At 39.4% G+C, this 17,804-nt stretch overlaps 1 protein-coding gene across 1 annotated transcript; it reads right to left on the reverse strand.

Moving 5' to 3' along the window:
- Positions 1–204: 204 nt before the first annotated feature.
- serpine3 (serpin peptidase inhibitor, clade E (nexin, plasminogen activator inhibitor type 1), member 3) lies at positions 205–12,307 on the reverse strand. Its single transcript, XM_036576352.1, is given in 9 exon segments — positions 205–561; positions 1,846–1,929; positions 3,929–4,015; positions 5,011–5,111; positions 6,603–6,801; positions 7,810–7,960; positions 7,962–8,023; positions 9,611–9,838; positions 12,023–12,307. Coding segments are annotated over 9 exon segments (1,230 nt in total). The 5' UTR covers positions 12,288–12,307; the 3' UTR covers positions 205–508.
- Between the last annotated feature and the right edge of the window lie 5,497 nt (positions 12,308–17,804).

The following is a 17,804-nucleotide window of genomic DNA, read 5'->3' on the forward strand; positions in this document are numbered from 1 at the left end:
ATCCTCTAGTCCTTCATCAGTGGCCACAGGACGCTGCCCACAGGACGCTGTTGGCTGGATGTTTTTGGTTGGTGGACTATTCTCAGTCCAGCAGTGACACTGAGGTGTTTAAAAACTCCAGCAGCACTGCTGTGTCTGATCCACTCCAATGGACTTTTTAAAGAGGGGGGAAAAAATGACTGCAGACACTTGCGTGCAAAAAAATAGCTGTATTAAAAGTTTATTTACAGATATGTACAAATGTGTTGTCCCTCTTCCTGAAAGTGTCAGTAAACCCTTTGATTGGCCCCAAAAAATAACCTCTGACCCCCCCACGAGGGAGGTGGGGGAAGCTTGAGTTTGTGTAGGGATTTGTGTATAAACATTGTAATTATTATAATTTTTTTTAAGGTTCCATGTTTTATAAACCTGTGTGAGATGGGTTTGAGTGAATGGTCTGATGTGGTCAGGCCGCATGCTGTGTGTCTTTCGTGGACAGTGTTTTTGTGTGTAGAGTTTGCTGGTCTTCTCAGTGAACCTGTTCTGCTGGATTCAACACTCTGCCCATAAACAGCACTGAGCCTGCAAGAGGGGAAACACAGAGAACAGACCAAAGAGTCCTGTGAGTTAATGACCTCACAACTGTGTTATTTCAGGAGGCTGTTATGGACATAACTTTAAAACTTCATTAATTAGAATAAAATATATATGCATAAATAAACATATAGACATACATACATGGCTGAAATTATTGGCATTTATGCTTTTGTTTTGGTTATAGCACCACTGAATACCATTATCTACTTTGAAGGTGGTGAATGCTGCTGCTGTTGCCGTTCTCATAACCAGTTTAGCACAGTTATAATTTACAGACTTGCTCACTGGTGATAATAATGGGCACATGTTTACTACTTATTAGGGTTGGATGATATTCCATTTTCATTATGCCCAATAGGTCTTTTTTAAAAGATACCAAAAGACAATATCATTCATATTAGGAAACAAACTACATGGTCTACTGGCCTATTTTCAAAGTTGGCCACTTTGTGTTTTATAACTTTTACAATATTATAATTTGTATTTAGTAGATGGTTGTTGGTATATTTGTTATGTACATAAATACTATGGTATACTCACTCATTCTGGACAAAAGTCAATATGTTGGTCCTTGGACATACTATTTTGTGACTACCAAAACAGTAACTATGAAAACATTTGGTAAAGGAAACATGGACCCTCTACGTGTTATTTTCACAAGTTGAAATTTAGGGCTTAGGGTTTGGGACAGACCACTGCAACCCAGAAGGAAAAGCAGTTTAGATGATGGATGGATGGATGGTTTGGGACAGACAAGTCTTGATTTGATATATATTTATATTATCTGAATAAATGCTTTGGGTTTAAATATATCATAACATAATTTAAATACTTAATTAAGTAAATACTTAATATTTTATTTTTTTAATTAAGTTTTTTTCCGAGGGGCCGCAATTTGAACCAATTTTGTAGAATGGCTTATATAGCTGCTGTAGCAACATGGTAAAAACATGGACTGCAGGCTAAACTACGGAACTAAGACTATGTATTTTGGCTCAACTGTTTCAGCAGCATAATGGTATCGCTTTTACACTCAGAAAGCAAAGCGCCTTAATATACTGACCCTACACTGAGCACTCTGGGTGAACAGTTCAGTCAAAAAAAAGTTGCTAACAGTCACCAGTTAGTCCTGCTAATTGTCAGTTACAAACTTCCATCCGTTGTTAGCCATGTTAGCATGACTGAGCTGCTCCTTTAATGAAAGAATACCGAATCGTTCCTTTAATTAAGGCTAAACACAGCTTCAAAAATGATGTGAGTTTATTTTACCTCTGTCTATGTGCCGTAAGATGAAAAGGAATGGACGGTCTGCTTTAAATACTGGGGCTCTGGACCTTTTCAGTAGCACCATCGCTAAAAGAAACAAAGGAATGTCAGTGATTTAACCTCGTAATCCAGTGAAGGTGGATGTGCTCTTACAAGAACATATAGCCACACTGGCTAACATGGCTAACACATGGCTGACACATGCCCAGGCATTTCTTAACTCTAAGCTTTAATTTTGTTGCCAGAGCTTACTGTAAGCACAAATTCAACAAACAAACAAACAAGCAAGCAAGCAAATAAATAAATAAATAAATAAATAAATAAAATTTAACCAGTTTTTCCCATTACCCCAAATTTGACTGATCAGTCAAAGCATGTTTGTTGTCTTTAGTTTACTTCTTTAGTTTTACACCAGAGCTATGAAGCTAATGTAGCTAACAAGTAAATTAACTTAAACCCCACTAATTAGCATCGCTTACAAGCTGGAGGCAGGGGCTGAAGGCTGAATTTTGTTCGTACTATTGCCCACGTGTACAGGTAACAGTGTCAGAAACCCCATCTATTAGAAATCAACAACTCTACATGGTTTTAGGCAAGTGTGAGATGATTCAGGTATGCAGTTAGCACCATGCTAATTGCTGGCCATGCTAAAAAAAAAAAGCATAGACCAGCATGGCTAGCAACCAGAAAAATCGGCATATGCTCTTGTCGGAAGAAAACCTCATACCTCCAAAATAGTAACTTTACAGGAAAAGGAAAAACATTTAATGTAAGTCAATGGAACCAGACGTCTTTCCAAGTCATTTTGGACCATTTCTTTTGTCTTTATCAAATTTACATCCAATATAAAGGGCGACAAGTATTTTCAAATTATGTCAAAAACTGAAAAATGCTTTCTTCCGACAGCAGCGATATGTTGTGTTTTGGATGCTGGTATGCCAGCAAACAAGACCAGCATAAACCAGCTTAGACCAGCATGGAATTCACATTAGCCTTGTGGCTCCGCTGCAAAAATAAGTAGCAAATTTCTGACAATATTTCAGGAGGGGCACTCTACACTCCTGTGCAAAAAATACTAAATGTTTTTACTAATGGTTTTGGCCTGGTCAGAGTCCAGATGTAACCCTATAGAGCAGGGGTATTTAATTAAAATTCAATAAGGTCCAGTTACTTTCTTCTCTGACTGCTGTTTCTCGCCTCGTCCCTCCCCTGTGTGCGCGTCATTGAATCGAGTCTCAGTGCTCATCGTAATGCACAGATCTTATTGGCTGAGTAGCGTCACATGTTATATTTACGTCACGTGTTATATTTACAGACCAACGCATGCGATTGGTCTGTGAGTTTCCTGGGCTGCTAAAGCTACCGTAAAGGCTAGAAAAGTTACACAGATTAAAATAGGACCACCCCGTCGAAATTAAACAATTCTCCATAGTTTATCGGTTATAGGTCCAGGTCCGCATAAGACAGCGTCCGGGTCTGGACTTGGACCGCGGTCCACCTATTAGTGACCTCTGCTATAGAGAATATTTGGTGTCACATTTTTCACCTGTTTGAAGCCATCAATGCTGAGTGGAACAATAATTTTTCTGTAAAAGACTGTCTGCAGGTTTATCCACAAGACTTCTAAAGAAATCAAAGGGAAAAGCTATCCATTACTAAGGCATTACTCTATTTGTTTAATGATCTGTTATTAAGACGATTAACAGCTTAATATTTTGCCATTTTAGGCCTGACCCATTTTTTTTGCACAGAAGTGTATATTTGTTTTTTGACTAAATTGTCTCTTTAATGCAATTCACCTATAAATTCCTATTATATAACCTACAAATAGCCTCAGACCTCCAGTGCAAGAGTAAAGCAAATTTCAGATATGAAACATCTCACCTGACTGACTGGGGTGGGAAATTTTGTACTTTGGGATTTTTTGTCTAACCGTTGCGATAATACGTGAGTGTGTACATTGATACTGCATTCATTTCCTTCACGTTTAGCAAAGGCACACTACTCTGATGTCAGTTAGGTTGGCCCATACGTTGGTGCCTCATATTTATCTTTCTTGCCCTTAAATTTCTGTCCTAACTTTTACCTGTAGCTGCTGCTGCTCTTGTACCGTCCTCAGTCACTTCCATCCTAGCCTCGTGAAAAGCCTCTGAAACATACAGACCCTCCATATCTGCAGAGAGAAGAGCCGCAAGACATGAGTTAACTGTGCTAAGAAGGTGCTGAAAGTGTTTTGAATTAGGGTGGATACATTTAAAGCAACATATGTCATACAGTGTTTTTTTTTATCAGTATGGCAAACATTTTATTTCAGTATTTTTTATACTTATGTTGTTTTTTAATATAAACCATACAGAATGAACCAACAAAACCACTAAGGCAGTATAATTTAAATAGGCATAAAATGGAAATAAAATAAAAATACAGAAGTACAACTAACAACAAGCAGACATGGGTCTTTATGAAGCTCAAATTACTTCATGTTAAAGTTATTATTATTATGATTATTATTATTATTATTGTTTTGTAGCAGCTGCAGTTAAACAATCCTCAGCACCCTCAATCTAGTAATATAATAGCTGCATTCCAAAGCCTAGGGTGCATTTCTCGGCCGCTATGTCATGGCAGGCCGTTCCAAAGTGAAGGACCCTTCGTACACAGCTTAGAAATGCAGCCTGCGTTTGGAGTGATTTCAGGGACAGATCAGATGTGACCAATAGGCTACTAAGGAGGAGTCTTCATAGGACAGCCTTACCGAGGACCCACACTACCTCGGCTGCAGCCTAGGCTTTGGAACGCAGCTAATGTAATGCATAACAGGTTCATAATAAGTAAAAATGCACATGAACTTGTTTATTTAATTACTTGGCAACCTGAGAGATAAGAGTTGCGTTTCACAGAGCAGGATTTTTCAATTAACTAGACAAGCCCAAAGTCAAGCCTGTCCAATGGGAGAAAAGGTAAGAGACATTTCTATTGGACAATCATCAGTTTTGACTTAAGTTACTGAGCCACTGTGTTCAGTGGGAAAATAAACACTAATAACTTGCAATAATTTAATTGGTTCTTTTTATATGGGGGCATATTATATTTGTATAATTTTCTTGTTCCTGAGCTGATAATCTACAGAAACATGAACATTTTCAGATGCTGCTGAACATATTTTACCTGATATCCCTCTGAAATCTGCAGCGGAGGAATCAAAAGCGTCAGAGATCCCGAGAGACTGGAGAACAGGCTTCAGGTTGACCCGAGTGTGCATCTTAAACCTGAAACACACAACCAAGTTTCAAGATTCATGCTTATTACAAAAAAACACCTCTGCATGAAACACAAGTACATGGCATGAGATGTTTTGTACATCCTGGATGAACTTCTGGACAAAACTACTAAGCCTGGATATTTGAATATCAATGAATATAGCAAACAATTATAATGATGTAGGTCAATACTAATACTAGTTTGGTTAAATTAACATAGTCGTATATAAACATTACATTATGTGGACACCTCTTTTAATTGGTGAGCTATTTTAGCCACACCCATTGCTAACAGTAGCATAAAATCAAGTGTACAGGCATGAAATCTCCATAGACAAACACTGGCAGAAGACCTGGTCGTACTGAGGAACTGTCTTTTAATGCCATCTCTCGACAAGCCATTTCATGAAATTTCTGCTCTGCTGCAGCTGCCCCAGCCAACTGTAAGTGCTTTGATTGTGCAGTGGAAACATCTAGGAGCAACAGCAGCTCAGCAGTGAAGGTGGGCCACACGCTCACAGAAGGGGGTCTGAAGCGACTTAAGCTGGGTTCATACTTGTAGTATAGCAGAAAATGGTCACTGTTGTGTTATAATTCTTGTTTGCTTAGTGTTCACATTAAAAATATTTACAGATTACAGCTTTATGTAACAGGTTTCAGACAGCAGCGTTCTCACTTGCTCTAGTGAACCACATTACAGAGCAATCACACCAGGGCTCATTTTAATCGGACCAAACCTGCTAAGTGTGAATGCACCCTTAAAAACGTCTGTTTTCATTCACTACCAAGTTCCAACATGTCTTTGCAAGCAATATCAGCATCTGGAGCTTAATGGATTTGGTTTCCTTGGCAACCACAGGCAGCTCCTCATAAGCCCAACTTGCAGGAGAACACTACCCACCCAAATGCTAACTGTAAAGTTTGGTGGAGGAGGAATAATGGGTCTGGGACTGTTTTCCATGGTTTGGTCCACTTTGTTCCAGTGTTAAATCTTAATGCTACAGCAAACAATCACATTCTAGAGAACTGTGTGCTTCCAACTTTGCAGCAGCAGTTTGAGGAAGACCTTTTCCGGTTTCAGTATGACAGTGAACCCATGCACAAAGCGAGGTCTATAGCAAAGTGGATTATCGAGTTTGATGTGAAAGAACCTGACTGGCCTGCATGGAGCCCTGACCTGAGCTCCTTCCAATAACTTTAAAATCAACAGGAACACCAACTGCTACCACACTAATGCCCTTCTGGCTGAATGAAAGTGAATCGTGTTAATCCGAAATCTCATCCCAGAAGAGTAAAGGCTGCTACTGCAGCAAAAGAAAGGACCAACTTCATCTTAATGCCCATGGTTTTGAAATGAGACGTTCAACAAGCACATATATATATATGATGTTTAAGTGTCTACTTGCATTTGTGTTCATGGAGGGCATTTGTTTGGTCCTTTATGACTCAAAATCCTTGTGGATGGTTTCTTATTTCTAACATGCTGACTGTAGTGTTTACCTGGGGAGGAAGACGTCCATTTTGGTGCGTCGTAGTCCGGTATCCCAGAGTGCCACAGCATGGCCTGTGAGTTGAGCCTCCAGCTGTGAAAGAGGTGTCTTCCTGTCACTGGGCAACACCACCAACAGGCTGAGCGATCGATCCAGGTATGGCAGCTCGAGCACAGTGTAGCGCTGCTCTGAGGGCAAGCGAAACTGACCTGTGGAGACAGCAAGTGAAAAGGAACAAATTTCATCAGTGTGCATCATGTCATCACACAGTCATACTAAAAATCTTTGTAATACTTTACTTGAACTGTTCTACATTCTAACCTTGACATAGCCATGCCATAAACATGTCATGGTAAATGTCATATATTGTGATCACAGATTGTGTTCGTTAATTTAACAGTGCTGCGTTACCATTACTGGTCATTGTCATGACAGATGACACATTTTTACCCAACCTTTCCGTCACATGATGCTATATAGCTGGAAAGGAAGTTTCCTCGAAGATGTGAAGCTCCATCATAATTTCAAACTGCCACTAATGCAACATCAGCTCAAAATGCTTGGAGAAGAACGCTAATCGCTAATTCTGTTTCATCATCTAACACTGTTGAGATGCTATCTTAGATATCTGAGATGTTTGGGCACAGATAGCATGCCATTGCCAGGAACTCATGATCTCCCAGTGATAAGTCCAACATGTACGTCTTCAATTCCAGATCTTGAGTCCTGTTTGCAGTCCTGGAATTATTCATCACTGGTAGTTAACTGTTGATGTAACTGATTAGCCACCTAGTGTCTAACTGGACACTTGGTGCGGATCTGAAGACTTCTGATGGTTGCGCCATTTGGGAACCCCCTAACTTGCAAAGTGTCTTTCTACTCTATTCTCTTCAAGTTAAGTCAAGCTTCATCATAATTCCTCATCAGCCATGTAAAAAATTAAATATGGTTCCCCTGAGATGCCATGATGCACTGAACATGAAACAGCACATAAGAGGATAAATTCAATAAATATATAGAGTTTTGTTTCAAAATGCTGTATGTCCATTTTGCATATAACAAGTTTTTGAAAAGAATAACAGTTTATGCATAATGGAAAACAGATTTTTATTTCTCTGATAAAGGTTGTATGAATCATAGCATTTATTTTAATTATACATGTAAAAAATGCTCCCAACAATGTATATCGTGAAAAAAAAACAAACACGGTTACTCACCGAAGTTCACCTCAGTTGATTGGTACATCATGGGCACTTTGATGGTGCGGCCGTCAGACAGGGTGAAGGGCAGGTTCTGCGTCTCGGTGGACAGAAACTGTTTCTGCCAGGCACCCTGGAACACCACCGAACTCAGCAGGGCCATATGAGGGCGCAGCAGCCCACCACAAAGCCCCCTCTTCACCATCACCGGAATCCACTTCCTGCCCACCTACTGGGAGGAACCAAAAGGCATAAGCTTCAGGAAAGGAAACAGTTTAGCGAAGGGATCCAGTAGTGCATTCCTCAGATAAACTACTACAGAATAGTTTCATGGGTTAATTTAATCACACAGTGTTACACAGATATAAGCAAAGTCATTCAGAGTGGTTTGATATGAAGTGTTTCATTGTAGAGAAGTGCGTCAGATTTCTTTACAGTGGTGGTGATAGGAACCAGGGGTCAGATATGTACAACACAAATATAGATATTTTATCTATTATCCAACACCACCAGTCAACCTACACGTGTTCTCTCAGTTATGTTTAACGTTGTTCATAGTAAAATAGTTTTCTTTGGGGACTATTTTGCTTCACAACACCCTGCATGAATCCCTCCGCCATAAATGGACTTAAAAAAAGATTTTAGTCCAAAATCTTCTCAAAATTATAATAAAACAATGTCTCAAACTCGTTTTCATTATCATTTCATGTAATAACTTTCTGTAAAGGAACTTTTAGAGGTGGACGTCTACGTTCCTATCACCAGCACTGTGAACAATTCTGACTTAGTAAGTTTCTTTAAAACAGAGCATTTCACACCAAACCACTCTGAATGACTTTGTTTACATCTTAAACATTTAATTATGCAGAAATTTTGGGAAATGGATGGAATTCCCCTTTAAATCAGTCATGTTTCCCCAAAAACAGCAGGCAGACTGTGATCATTGGAGTAAGGCATTAAGCAGAAATGTGGAACATTATTATGTTTGTTTTATATTGTTTTCCATTTAGTTACTATTAACCCTTCTAATGTAGATGTCTGTGAAATTTAAAGGAATAGCTTCACCAAACCTGCTAATATGGTTAAAAATCAATAGATGCTATTTAGCACAATGTCATTAGCTTAATGCTGACTGACAGCTATTCAGTTTCATTCATTCTTAGGAAATTTAGCATTTTGAATGAACTGTTCCGAATGAGGTTAAAGGGTTCATTCAGTCAAACAGTGCTAAAGCTACTGGCATGCTAAGCTTAGCTTTCATTCATTGTTAATGAATGTCAGGTTTCCCTGCCTGACCAAAACCTGGCTCCATTCTTAACCTTAAGTACTCTTTGGTATGCAAAGACAATATGTCCTAAATAAGGGGGAAAACTGACCACTTTGTCAGCATTTTACAGCTGTTGACTTGCTCTAAAAATGAATTATTTGCTTGTGACTATCTGTCCTGAGGCTGTGTACAATGCATAGAATGCAACTGTGAAAAATCTTTATTCGGTTCACTCACAAGCAGAGCTGGTCGGCCCAATATGCTCAACTATGCACATTACATAGGGCCTCACAAAATTATGCAAGAGCACTGCCTCCCTCTCATGTCAAAACTGTTTATTGTTTACATCTTTGATGAGAGGATGAAGCGTAACTATCTATCTGGTCACAAAAAACACCACAAGAGTGAATTACAGGAAGAGCAACCAGACAAAAGTGTGTTCACTCCTCTCTAAATTTGATGGCAAGTAAATAACAGTAGCGTTTAACAAAAAGAAGTTGATTTGTTTCTGTGAACAAAGCCTCTAACAAGAAACAGCAGCACTTTGCTCACCTCTGCCATGCGCCTCCTGCTGGAGCTGACCATGCGTGTGATTGGGCCTGCTGAAGTTCACACTCACTAAACTGCTGTTGTACCATCGCTTGACACGTTGGGTAAATGCCGGCAGAAGCTGGACCCCGCCCTGGATGAACAGCGTGTTGGTGAGCTGGAGCCGAACTCCCTGAGTAGAATTACCCAGGTCACCTTGCGGTAGGGACACAGCCTCCTGGATACGATCGTCTAAGGGGAGAGAGTTGATAGTGTTATATAGAGTTAATGTTGCTACCAAAATAGTCTTCTGTGAATGTCTGTATACTTGGGGCAGTCGTAGAGGTTAGGGAACCAGACTTATGACCAGAAGGTCGCCAGTTCAATCCTCTGGGCTGACAGGACATGACTGAAGTGCCCTTGTGCAAGGCACCTAACCCCCAACTGCTCCCCGGGTGCCGTGGATAGGGCTGCCCACTGCTCTGGGCAAGTATGCTCACTGCCCCCTAGTGTGTGTGTGTTCACTAGTGCATATGTAGGTGTTTCACTGCACAGATGGGTTAAATGCAGAGGTGAATTTCCCCATTGTGCGATTAATAAAGGGTAACTTATATTATACTTACAGAATAAAAATATGTTCTATTAAAGCAGCCATGTCGTGGAAAGCTGAGTTTTCTCTTTTTCAAAGTAAAATAGTTTCAAAAACAGCCTGGTTTGAATTCAGTGTTTCTGTGATGTCACGAAAAGCAACACATTGAAATATATTCTTCTGTTTAGCTTACAGCAGTTTAGCCCTGCCCACTCATACTGAAGATATGGGCAGTGTTTCAGCTGGACCTGCTTTTTGAATGAGGTACAGTACAGCACAGCCAATCAAAACAAAGTTCATTTACATACATATTAGTCTAAATGGTACAGTAACAAAAAGCCTGTTTTGTAAAGATTAAGAAAGGTTGGAAAATGGTCATGTAAAAAATGGATTTTGATGGTTTTTGGTAGATAAATACACAGAAATGCCAGAAGTGATGGTTTAGCCAAAAATCCAGTCTAATTAAAAATGAATCTTAAGAGTGTGATAACTACTCAAAATCGCTGCTTTTGAATTTTTAAGCTTCCATTGCTTTTTAGCTAGTTTCGTTTGTCCAGAGCAAAATTAAAGAAGCAAATTTCATACAGTAGAACAGCCTTGTTTTTGATCTTTTGCCTGACCATCACTTTAACTATAACACCACAGTAGCATGCTAGGCACTCATGCACATACTCATGTTACAATCAGGGTTTGAACTGTGGAGGGCTAAGTACAAACGGGTCCCCTATAAGAGAGAAAAAACTGAATTTGAGGGAGGTTCTGTGTTGTTATCTTGAATAAAATTAGAATAGATGGACACAATGCCCTCATATAGCAACAAAACTAAAAATTACATGAAACATCCAAATATTTATATAAGTATACAGTCTGAATTTACAATGATTCTGCCATTGAAGGAATAAACAGTGGTGTGGCAACTGGAAAAAAGTTGCTGTGTAACAGAAAGTACATAAAATTCACTATTGTTTGTGCCAGATTTGTCATACATCACTTCAGAGTCAGACCCTCCATCAGGGGATCCCCCTAGACCTCTGCCACAATTCAAACCCTGGTTACAACAGAGTTTATCAATGGGAAATCTATACTCAGCCGCCATTCAGTTCAATTCAACTTCTTTAATTTAAGTTTAATTCATGTTTAACTTACATCTATAGGCCCAAAGGCATTGGATTACTACTTTTGCCGACTCTTGACTATTTCAAGATGGTAAAAACCTTCTGGACTGCACTCTGGATCCTCTGGACTGAACCGCTGCATTTAAAGGACCTGACAACATCATTGTAAATATTTAAAACATCTCAGTGAGTTAAATAAGTGAAATGATGATTGTTAATAAGTGTTAGATTTGCAAAAAATACATTCTTAACCATAACTCATAAATGCTACTCTGCACAACCAAAGACTTGGACAACCTTGCAATAATATCTTAGTGGACCAGCACACATTCATGCAAGACACAAAAGTTTACAGATTGAAAAACAAAAAGAAATAAGTTGACAGTCTCTTTAACAGTGAACTGTGTTTACTGAAGAAAAGGGGTAACATTTTATTTGGAAAGCCCACTGTTGACAGCTTACCTTGCATTTCAATTATTACCTTCTATCTATTAAATGAACCTTTCCCTAACCCTAACCCTGGCCCTAACCTTAGCCTCAACCCAAACCCTAAACCTAAACTTAACCCCCACCCTGGATCTAAACTCAAACCTAATCAAAGTCCTGATACTAACCCTGACCCTAACACTGTTGAGAATCACCTAAATGGTTTGTTAACAGTTTAAACATCTGTGGATACTTCATATGGGGCTATCCAAATAAAGTGACCAAAAGTATTACTCACTGGCTTACCATTAACATCATATCCCATAGTTCCCTCTAGTTGCGCCAACGTGTTGCCCCTGGCACCCAGCTGTAGCAGCCCCAGGCTCAGCGAAATGCTGACTGGGGACACAATTAGGTTGGAGTTGTTCTCTGTCTCAGTCAGGGTTTGGTAGAGGCTGACACTGAACTCTGTGTGCAGCTCGCTGAGGCTGTTGCCCAAGCTGCTATTGCCACGGCTTCGCTCTACCAGCCACAGACAGAGGAAGAAGGAGGTCGCCGACAGGCACCGCATGGCCACAATCAGTTCAAAGGTTGCTGCAGTGAAAAACAGATTTTTCAGGGAATGGCTGAAAGTGAAAATAACCCAGAAAAGGCACAGATCAACTATATATGGTGCATGTTAATGCTGAACACAGCACCAATAATCTAGCAGTCTGAGGTTTTTTTATGGCTGTCCACTATGTGAAGTTTAGAAATCTATAAAAAAAACTGTCAATGAACCTTCGGTCATAAGTGAAAGCCCCAGCATTGGCCATTTTATCGGAAACACCTACCATATAGGTGCGTGTTGTAGGTGTTCAGTTACAGACTGTAGTCCATCTGTTGCTGCATAATTTATCAGCTTCCCTCTACTCCATCTGTCAATGGAAAGGAACCACCATAGAACCACTGAGCAGGTATTTTTTGGCTGGTGGACCATTCTCAGCACAGCAGTGACACTGACATGGTAGTGTTACTGGTATGAGTGTAGTGCACATATATGGTGGGTGCAAAATGACCAATGAGTAATAAACTGTCAACCTTACTGTCAGGCCTTATTCAAACATAGTCAACACACGAGCAAATTCGAAGTAAAAGGAACTCGTAAAAGCATATTCCATTGGAAATGGAACACATCTTACCTGGTTACAGCCTGTCCGTCTTTGCAGCACTTGCAGGAGAACGGTGCATTTGCAGATAAAGTAGCCTCACACCTCTGGTGATACAGAGTGTGTTTTTTAAGTGTACATATATGCCTGGCTCCTCCACGTGTGGACAGCTGATTGAGGCACAGTCATGAGACTGTGTTTAAAGAGAGAGCTCCGTGTTTGTGGTCTCCGGCGGCGATGTCCGTACCACTCGGTCAGAATTCCCGCCTCCCTCCGGCACTATAAGGAGACAGGCAGAGGGAGGCATGCCACCGATCAGCAAATCCGGACTGGAGCTGGGAAAAAGACTCCCTCACTCACACACACACACACAGACACACACAGAGGTTTGTTTTTGTACAATGTCAGGACTTGGGATCATATCAGTGCTACATACACTGTCAGAAAAGAAGGTAGTGTAAAGGTCAATTTCAGGTCAGGATCACTGTAAATTTACCCTGAAAGGTACAACACCGTCCTTCTGGTCCAATTGGTCTTTTTCACAGTAGTCTTAAAATACGATTTCCACCTGTTTTGGAAGAAATGCCTGAAGTGACCTATGTGTTTTCTTTCTTCAATAACACAGATGGACTATATTTTGATGGAAAGGTTTATAATTTAGAAAGGTGAGCAAGCAAGTCAACATTTGGGTCAGTGACAAGGTTTTCAAACTGACAATTTAAAAAATCTTATTAAAAAGGACATGATGTGGATTTTTATATCTGCACACATATTTGCATTTATATCTATGTGCACATTAGATCTTAAATATAATTAGCGTTAGCAGAGCTTTTATTTGTCTATTTCAGTTAGGGTTAGTGTTGGTTGTGCCACCTGACTTTTCAGACTAATTTCAAATTAAACAGGCATCTACTTAGAACCTTTGTCCTTGAACTTGAGCTTATACTTACATTTTTTCAAATAAGTAAACATCATTATAATAATTACACATTTTCATGGCTGCAGTTGCGTCTGTTTTATCTCGGCATGGCCGTCTTTGTGGAGAGGGGTCAATTTTTTCTTACAGCAGAGGGTTTTCACCCCTCCACTTTCACCCCTCATTGCTCACTAGCAGCTCAACAGAACATTTGAACATTTCACGCAAAGTGAGCTAAGAGTGAGTTAAGTTCCTAACTTCCTAAGTTAAGGTTATATAAGGTTGTTGGAACAGAAGCCACATCTCCAAAATTATAACTTGACAAGAGAAGAAAAAAACTTACTCTACTTTTACTGTAAGTCAGTGGAACCAGACTTTTTTCCAAGTAATGTTGGGGCGATTCTTAAACTGAAAAATGAGAAAAATGGAGATACAGGGCTTTGTTCTGACAGCAGCGATACATACATACGGAGACATACATATATATAAAATCTAGATATTTTGTCCTGAATTTGTACAAAAACAAATACACATACACAAGCATGCCCACAAACATGCGCATTTCTTGGCTCTAACTGCACAAATCAGGGAGCGTTCCTTTGTTGCACAAGCAGCCTTTTCTTTGGATGAGGCCATCAAAGGCTGTCCCAGCAGTGGCAAAGGAATGCGACCCGAACTCATCGCCAGTTTGCTGCATCAGCATTCCTGTGCCACAATTTAATTGGTGTGTTACTTTCATATTTGATCTCACATTATGACACACACATTTTCTAAGCACTGTGTGTGTGTGTGGGGGGGGGGCACTGCAACTGCTGAAAAATGTAATAACTTAAATAAATTAATAAGTTATAGTACAGTACATGTGAGATTTATAATGCCTTATTAGAAAAGTGCAAACATAGAGAGTGCTGCTGGTAGGGAAAACCTTCATCAGGCTTTTTTGAGAGATTTTTTGTCCACAGCCATGTTATAATAAAGGCCTTTTCACTCAGTGAAGAGTGTCAGGGATTTTCATTTTTTCTTCTGTTATTATATTGTTACATTATTGTCAATAACATTTGTCATCGACAGACACATTTTTTTAGATTTTAATTTACAGCCTACACAAATCTCATTCATGATGTTGCTTTTTTTTCAAGAGCCTGCAGAATTAGGGAGAACCAACACCTGTTTGATTGCTTTTAGTTTGTTTCCAGACAACACTGACTGCCCTGCTGAAAAAACAGCACAGACCAGCATGCATTTCATGCTGTTTTAAGCTAGTCTATCCTGATTATATTGGTCCTGTGCTGGTTTAGCTGGTCACCCAGCATGATCGTGCTGGTTGACCATCATACCAGCATCCATATCACAACATATCACTGCTGTTGGAAGAAAACCTCGTATTTCAGTTTTTGTTGTTTTTCGGTTTTTGCCATAATTTGAAAATACCTGTCGCCCTTTACATTGTGTGTAAATTTCATGATGAATGGACCAAATAAAAGGCCCAAAATTAAAAAATTCTGGTTCCATTGACTCACATTCAAAGTAAAGTAGGTTTTTTCCTTCTCCTGTAAAGTTACAGGTTAAAGATCAGGTTAAAGGTTAAAGATCTCCTGATCTCCTAAGATACAAGGTTTTCTCCCAAGAACAGCAATAGGTTTGCTGGTGGTCTATGCTCATTTTCTAGCAAGGTGCACCATTAGCCTCAGCCCCAATGAGAGAGATCAGAGTGAGCCTCTAGATTAACCAGCTAATGTTGGCCTTAAAACAGTTATTCCAAATGAGAGAGCAGTGTCATTCTCCAGAACAGCTAGCTGATGTTAGCCTTAGAACAGCTTGTTAATGTTCGCTATGAAACAGCTATTCCTAACAAAAAAGCAGTGTAATTATTTTAAAATGAACTATTACATAATGTTGCTTTGAGGTGGAACTGAAAATTTGAATAAGAAGCTGGCGAATACTAAGCCAACTTCAGCTTAATTTTTCTATCTACGTCCCCATCATTTCAGCTTTCTAGAGCTCCAGATGAGAACACAGCTAGGATAAAATGAAATATTACATTTTTAAGTGCTAATAACTGAATCACTGGTGGAAAAAACCTTCTCTTCTTAAAACTACTTTCCATTGCCTCCTCAACTCTTTCTCTTTGGGAAACCTTCAGCTGATTACAGTTGACAGTCGCTCAGCCGACACAAGTAGCTGGTCATAAAAATCGGTTTGGAGAAATGCCAAGAAAAAATTCTTCATAAAAATCTTGATTATGGGCAATTTAGTTTATATGATTTCTTGTAAAGTCTCAGCTTTCATAGGTAGGTAGTGTTATCGCCAACGTTAGCTATTAATAGTCTGACTCTGGAGGCCAACTAGTTAGCTCTCAAAATAATGTTACAATAGTCAAATACAACCAAAAACAACTATTCAGTCTTACCTGTGAGAGGTAATTCCCTGAGACCTGGTTTGGATTGCATTGGTTTGTACAGCCTCAAACTGTACATGACTTTTCCAGTCCAGTCTTCTCAAAGTTGCCCAGACCAATATGGCAGCGATGTTGACAAATGATCCAGTGTCTACGTGTATGTGTCTATGCTTTACATATCACACTATTTTTGGCACACTATTTGTTGGATTAAGTGGTTTTGGACACAGCTAGAGTGATCCTCCAGGGCAGCCTGCTAATATTAGCCCTACCACAGCCAGAAATCACAAGAAAAAGTGTAAAAAAATGATTTGGCACAGCATTGGAGTTTGGTGTCATGGGTATGTCACATATGTTTCTAACAATTTTAGCTAACCCAACATAAAATGCCTCCCTGCATCCCTGTACATCTATGAGGAGAACACAGAGACTAGCTGAATATAAATAATCTTCAGTTTTATTTTTTTTGTCATATTATTGCTATTATAATATCTTTAAAGTATTTTCAGTGTTTAATGGTCATGTGATTTCTTGTCTTCAAAGCTGGACCTTTTAATTGGGATTCCGATAACAATAAACTCTAAAAGGAAGTGAAGACACATTTTCCCATCATGAACTGTGAGCTGGAAGGCATAAGGTATTTGGCTCCTCTGTGGGTTTGGACTGCGCCCATTAGCAGGCCATATTAATTAGTACAGCCAACGCTGGCCAGTATCAATGGAGATGGCACATTCCTTAATTCCAGTCTTCCATCCAAAGAATCTGGAATTTTAAGGACTTGATGGTAAATGAAACAGTCATGGTAGGTTGAACAGGAATAATGCTTTGAATCGTTGCCAAAATAAGCAGCCCCTCTTTCATCTTCCTCTCAAGGCCTATCTTTGAAAAGCATGCAATGTGATATGAATTTATGAAAGTCTGCACATAAAGGCTTTCTCCGAGACAGGATATCCAGCTTTTGTTTCTAAAGATCAGAGGGCACCGACCAAACAAACAATAATAAACTGAAACGTTTGGTGGGAGTGCCATACCTTTGGTTTTCTGGAGAATTTTTCTGGATGCTCTAAAGACAAACATAATTGTTAGAATATTAGTGTTTGATGCAAAATGTTTGGTTGGTGTAACAGGGAAATGATTATTTTTTTGACTTCCGTCGCAAAAGTTTGGGCATCAATTTACACATATTGTTGATTTTTTTAACTGAAAGTAAGTTAACACTAACTAACATTAACATTAGCCATAAAACATCTTTTCCTAGCCAAAGCAAACGATGCATCCAAAACAACATGCTGCTATACTGTACATCACAGACATACACACAGACACATTGGCCACTTCAGCCCATTGCTGTGATACATCAACACCTCTGCCATATTGGTCCATGCAAGACTGGCCTGTAAACAAAAGCAAGTAAATGGGGGAGGTGCTGTTTCTCTGGATAAAAAGCACTATAACGTTTACATCTCTCAAATGATTACAGTGAGTCGTTTTTATAATCAAGTATTTATGATCTACGTGGAGCACATAGTTCTGTAGTTACTTCAATTCTTGATAGGATTTTTAACTGAAAGTAAGTTAATGTGTCCTCTACAGAGACCACATTTCTGCACATCTTAATTACTGTTT

This window comes from Colossoma macropomum, unplaced genomic scaffold (genome assembly GCF_904425465.1).
Source record: "Colossoma macropomum unplaced genomic scaffold, Colossoma_macropomum, whole genome shotgun sequence".
In the NCBI taxonomy this organism is placed as follows: Eukaryota; Metazoa; Chordata; class Actinopteri; order Characiformes; family Serrasalmidae; genus Colossoma; species Colossoma macropomum.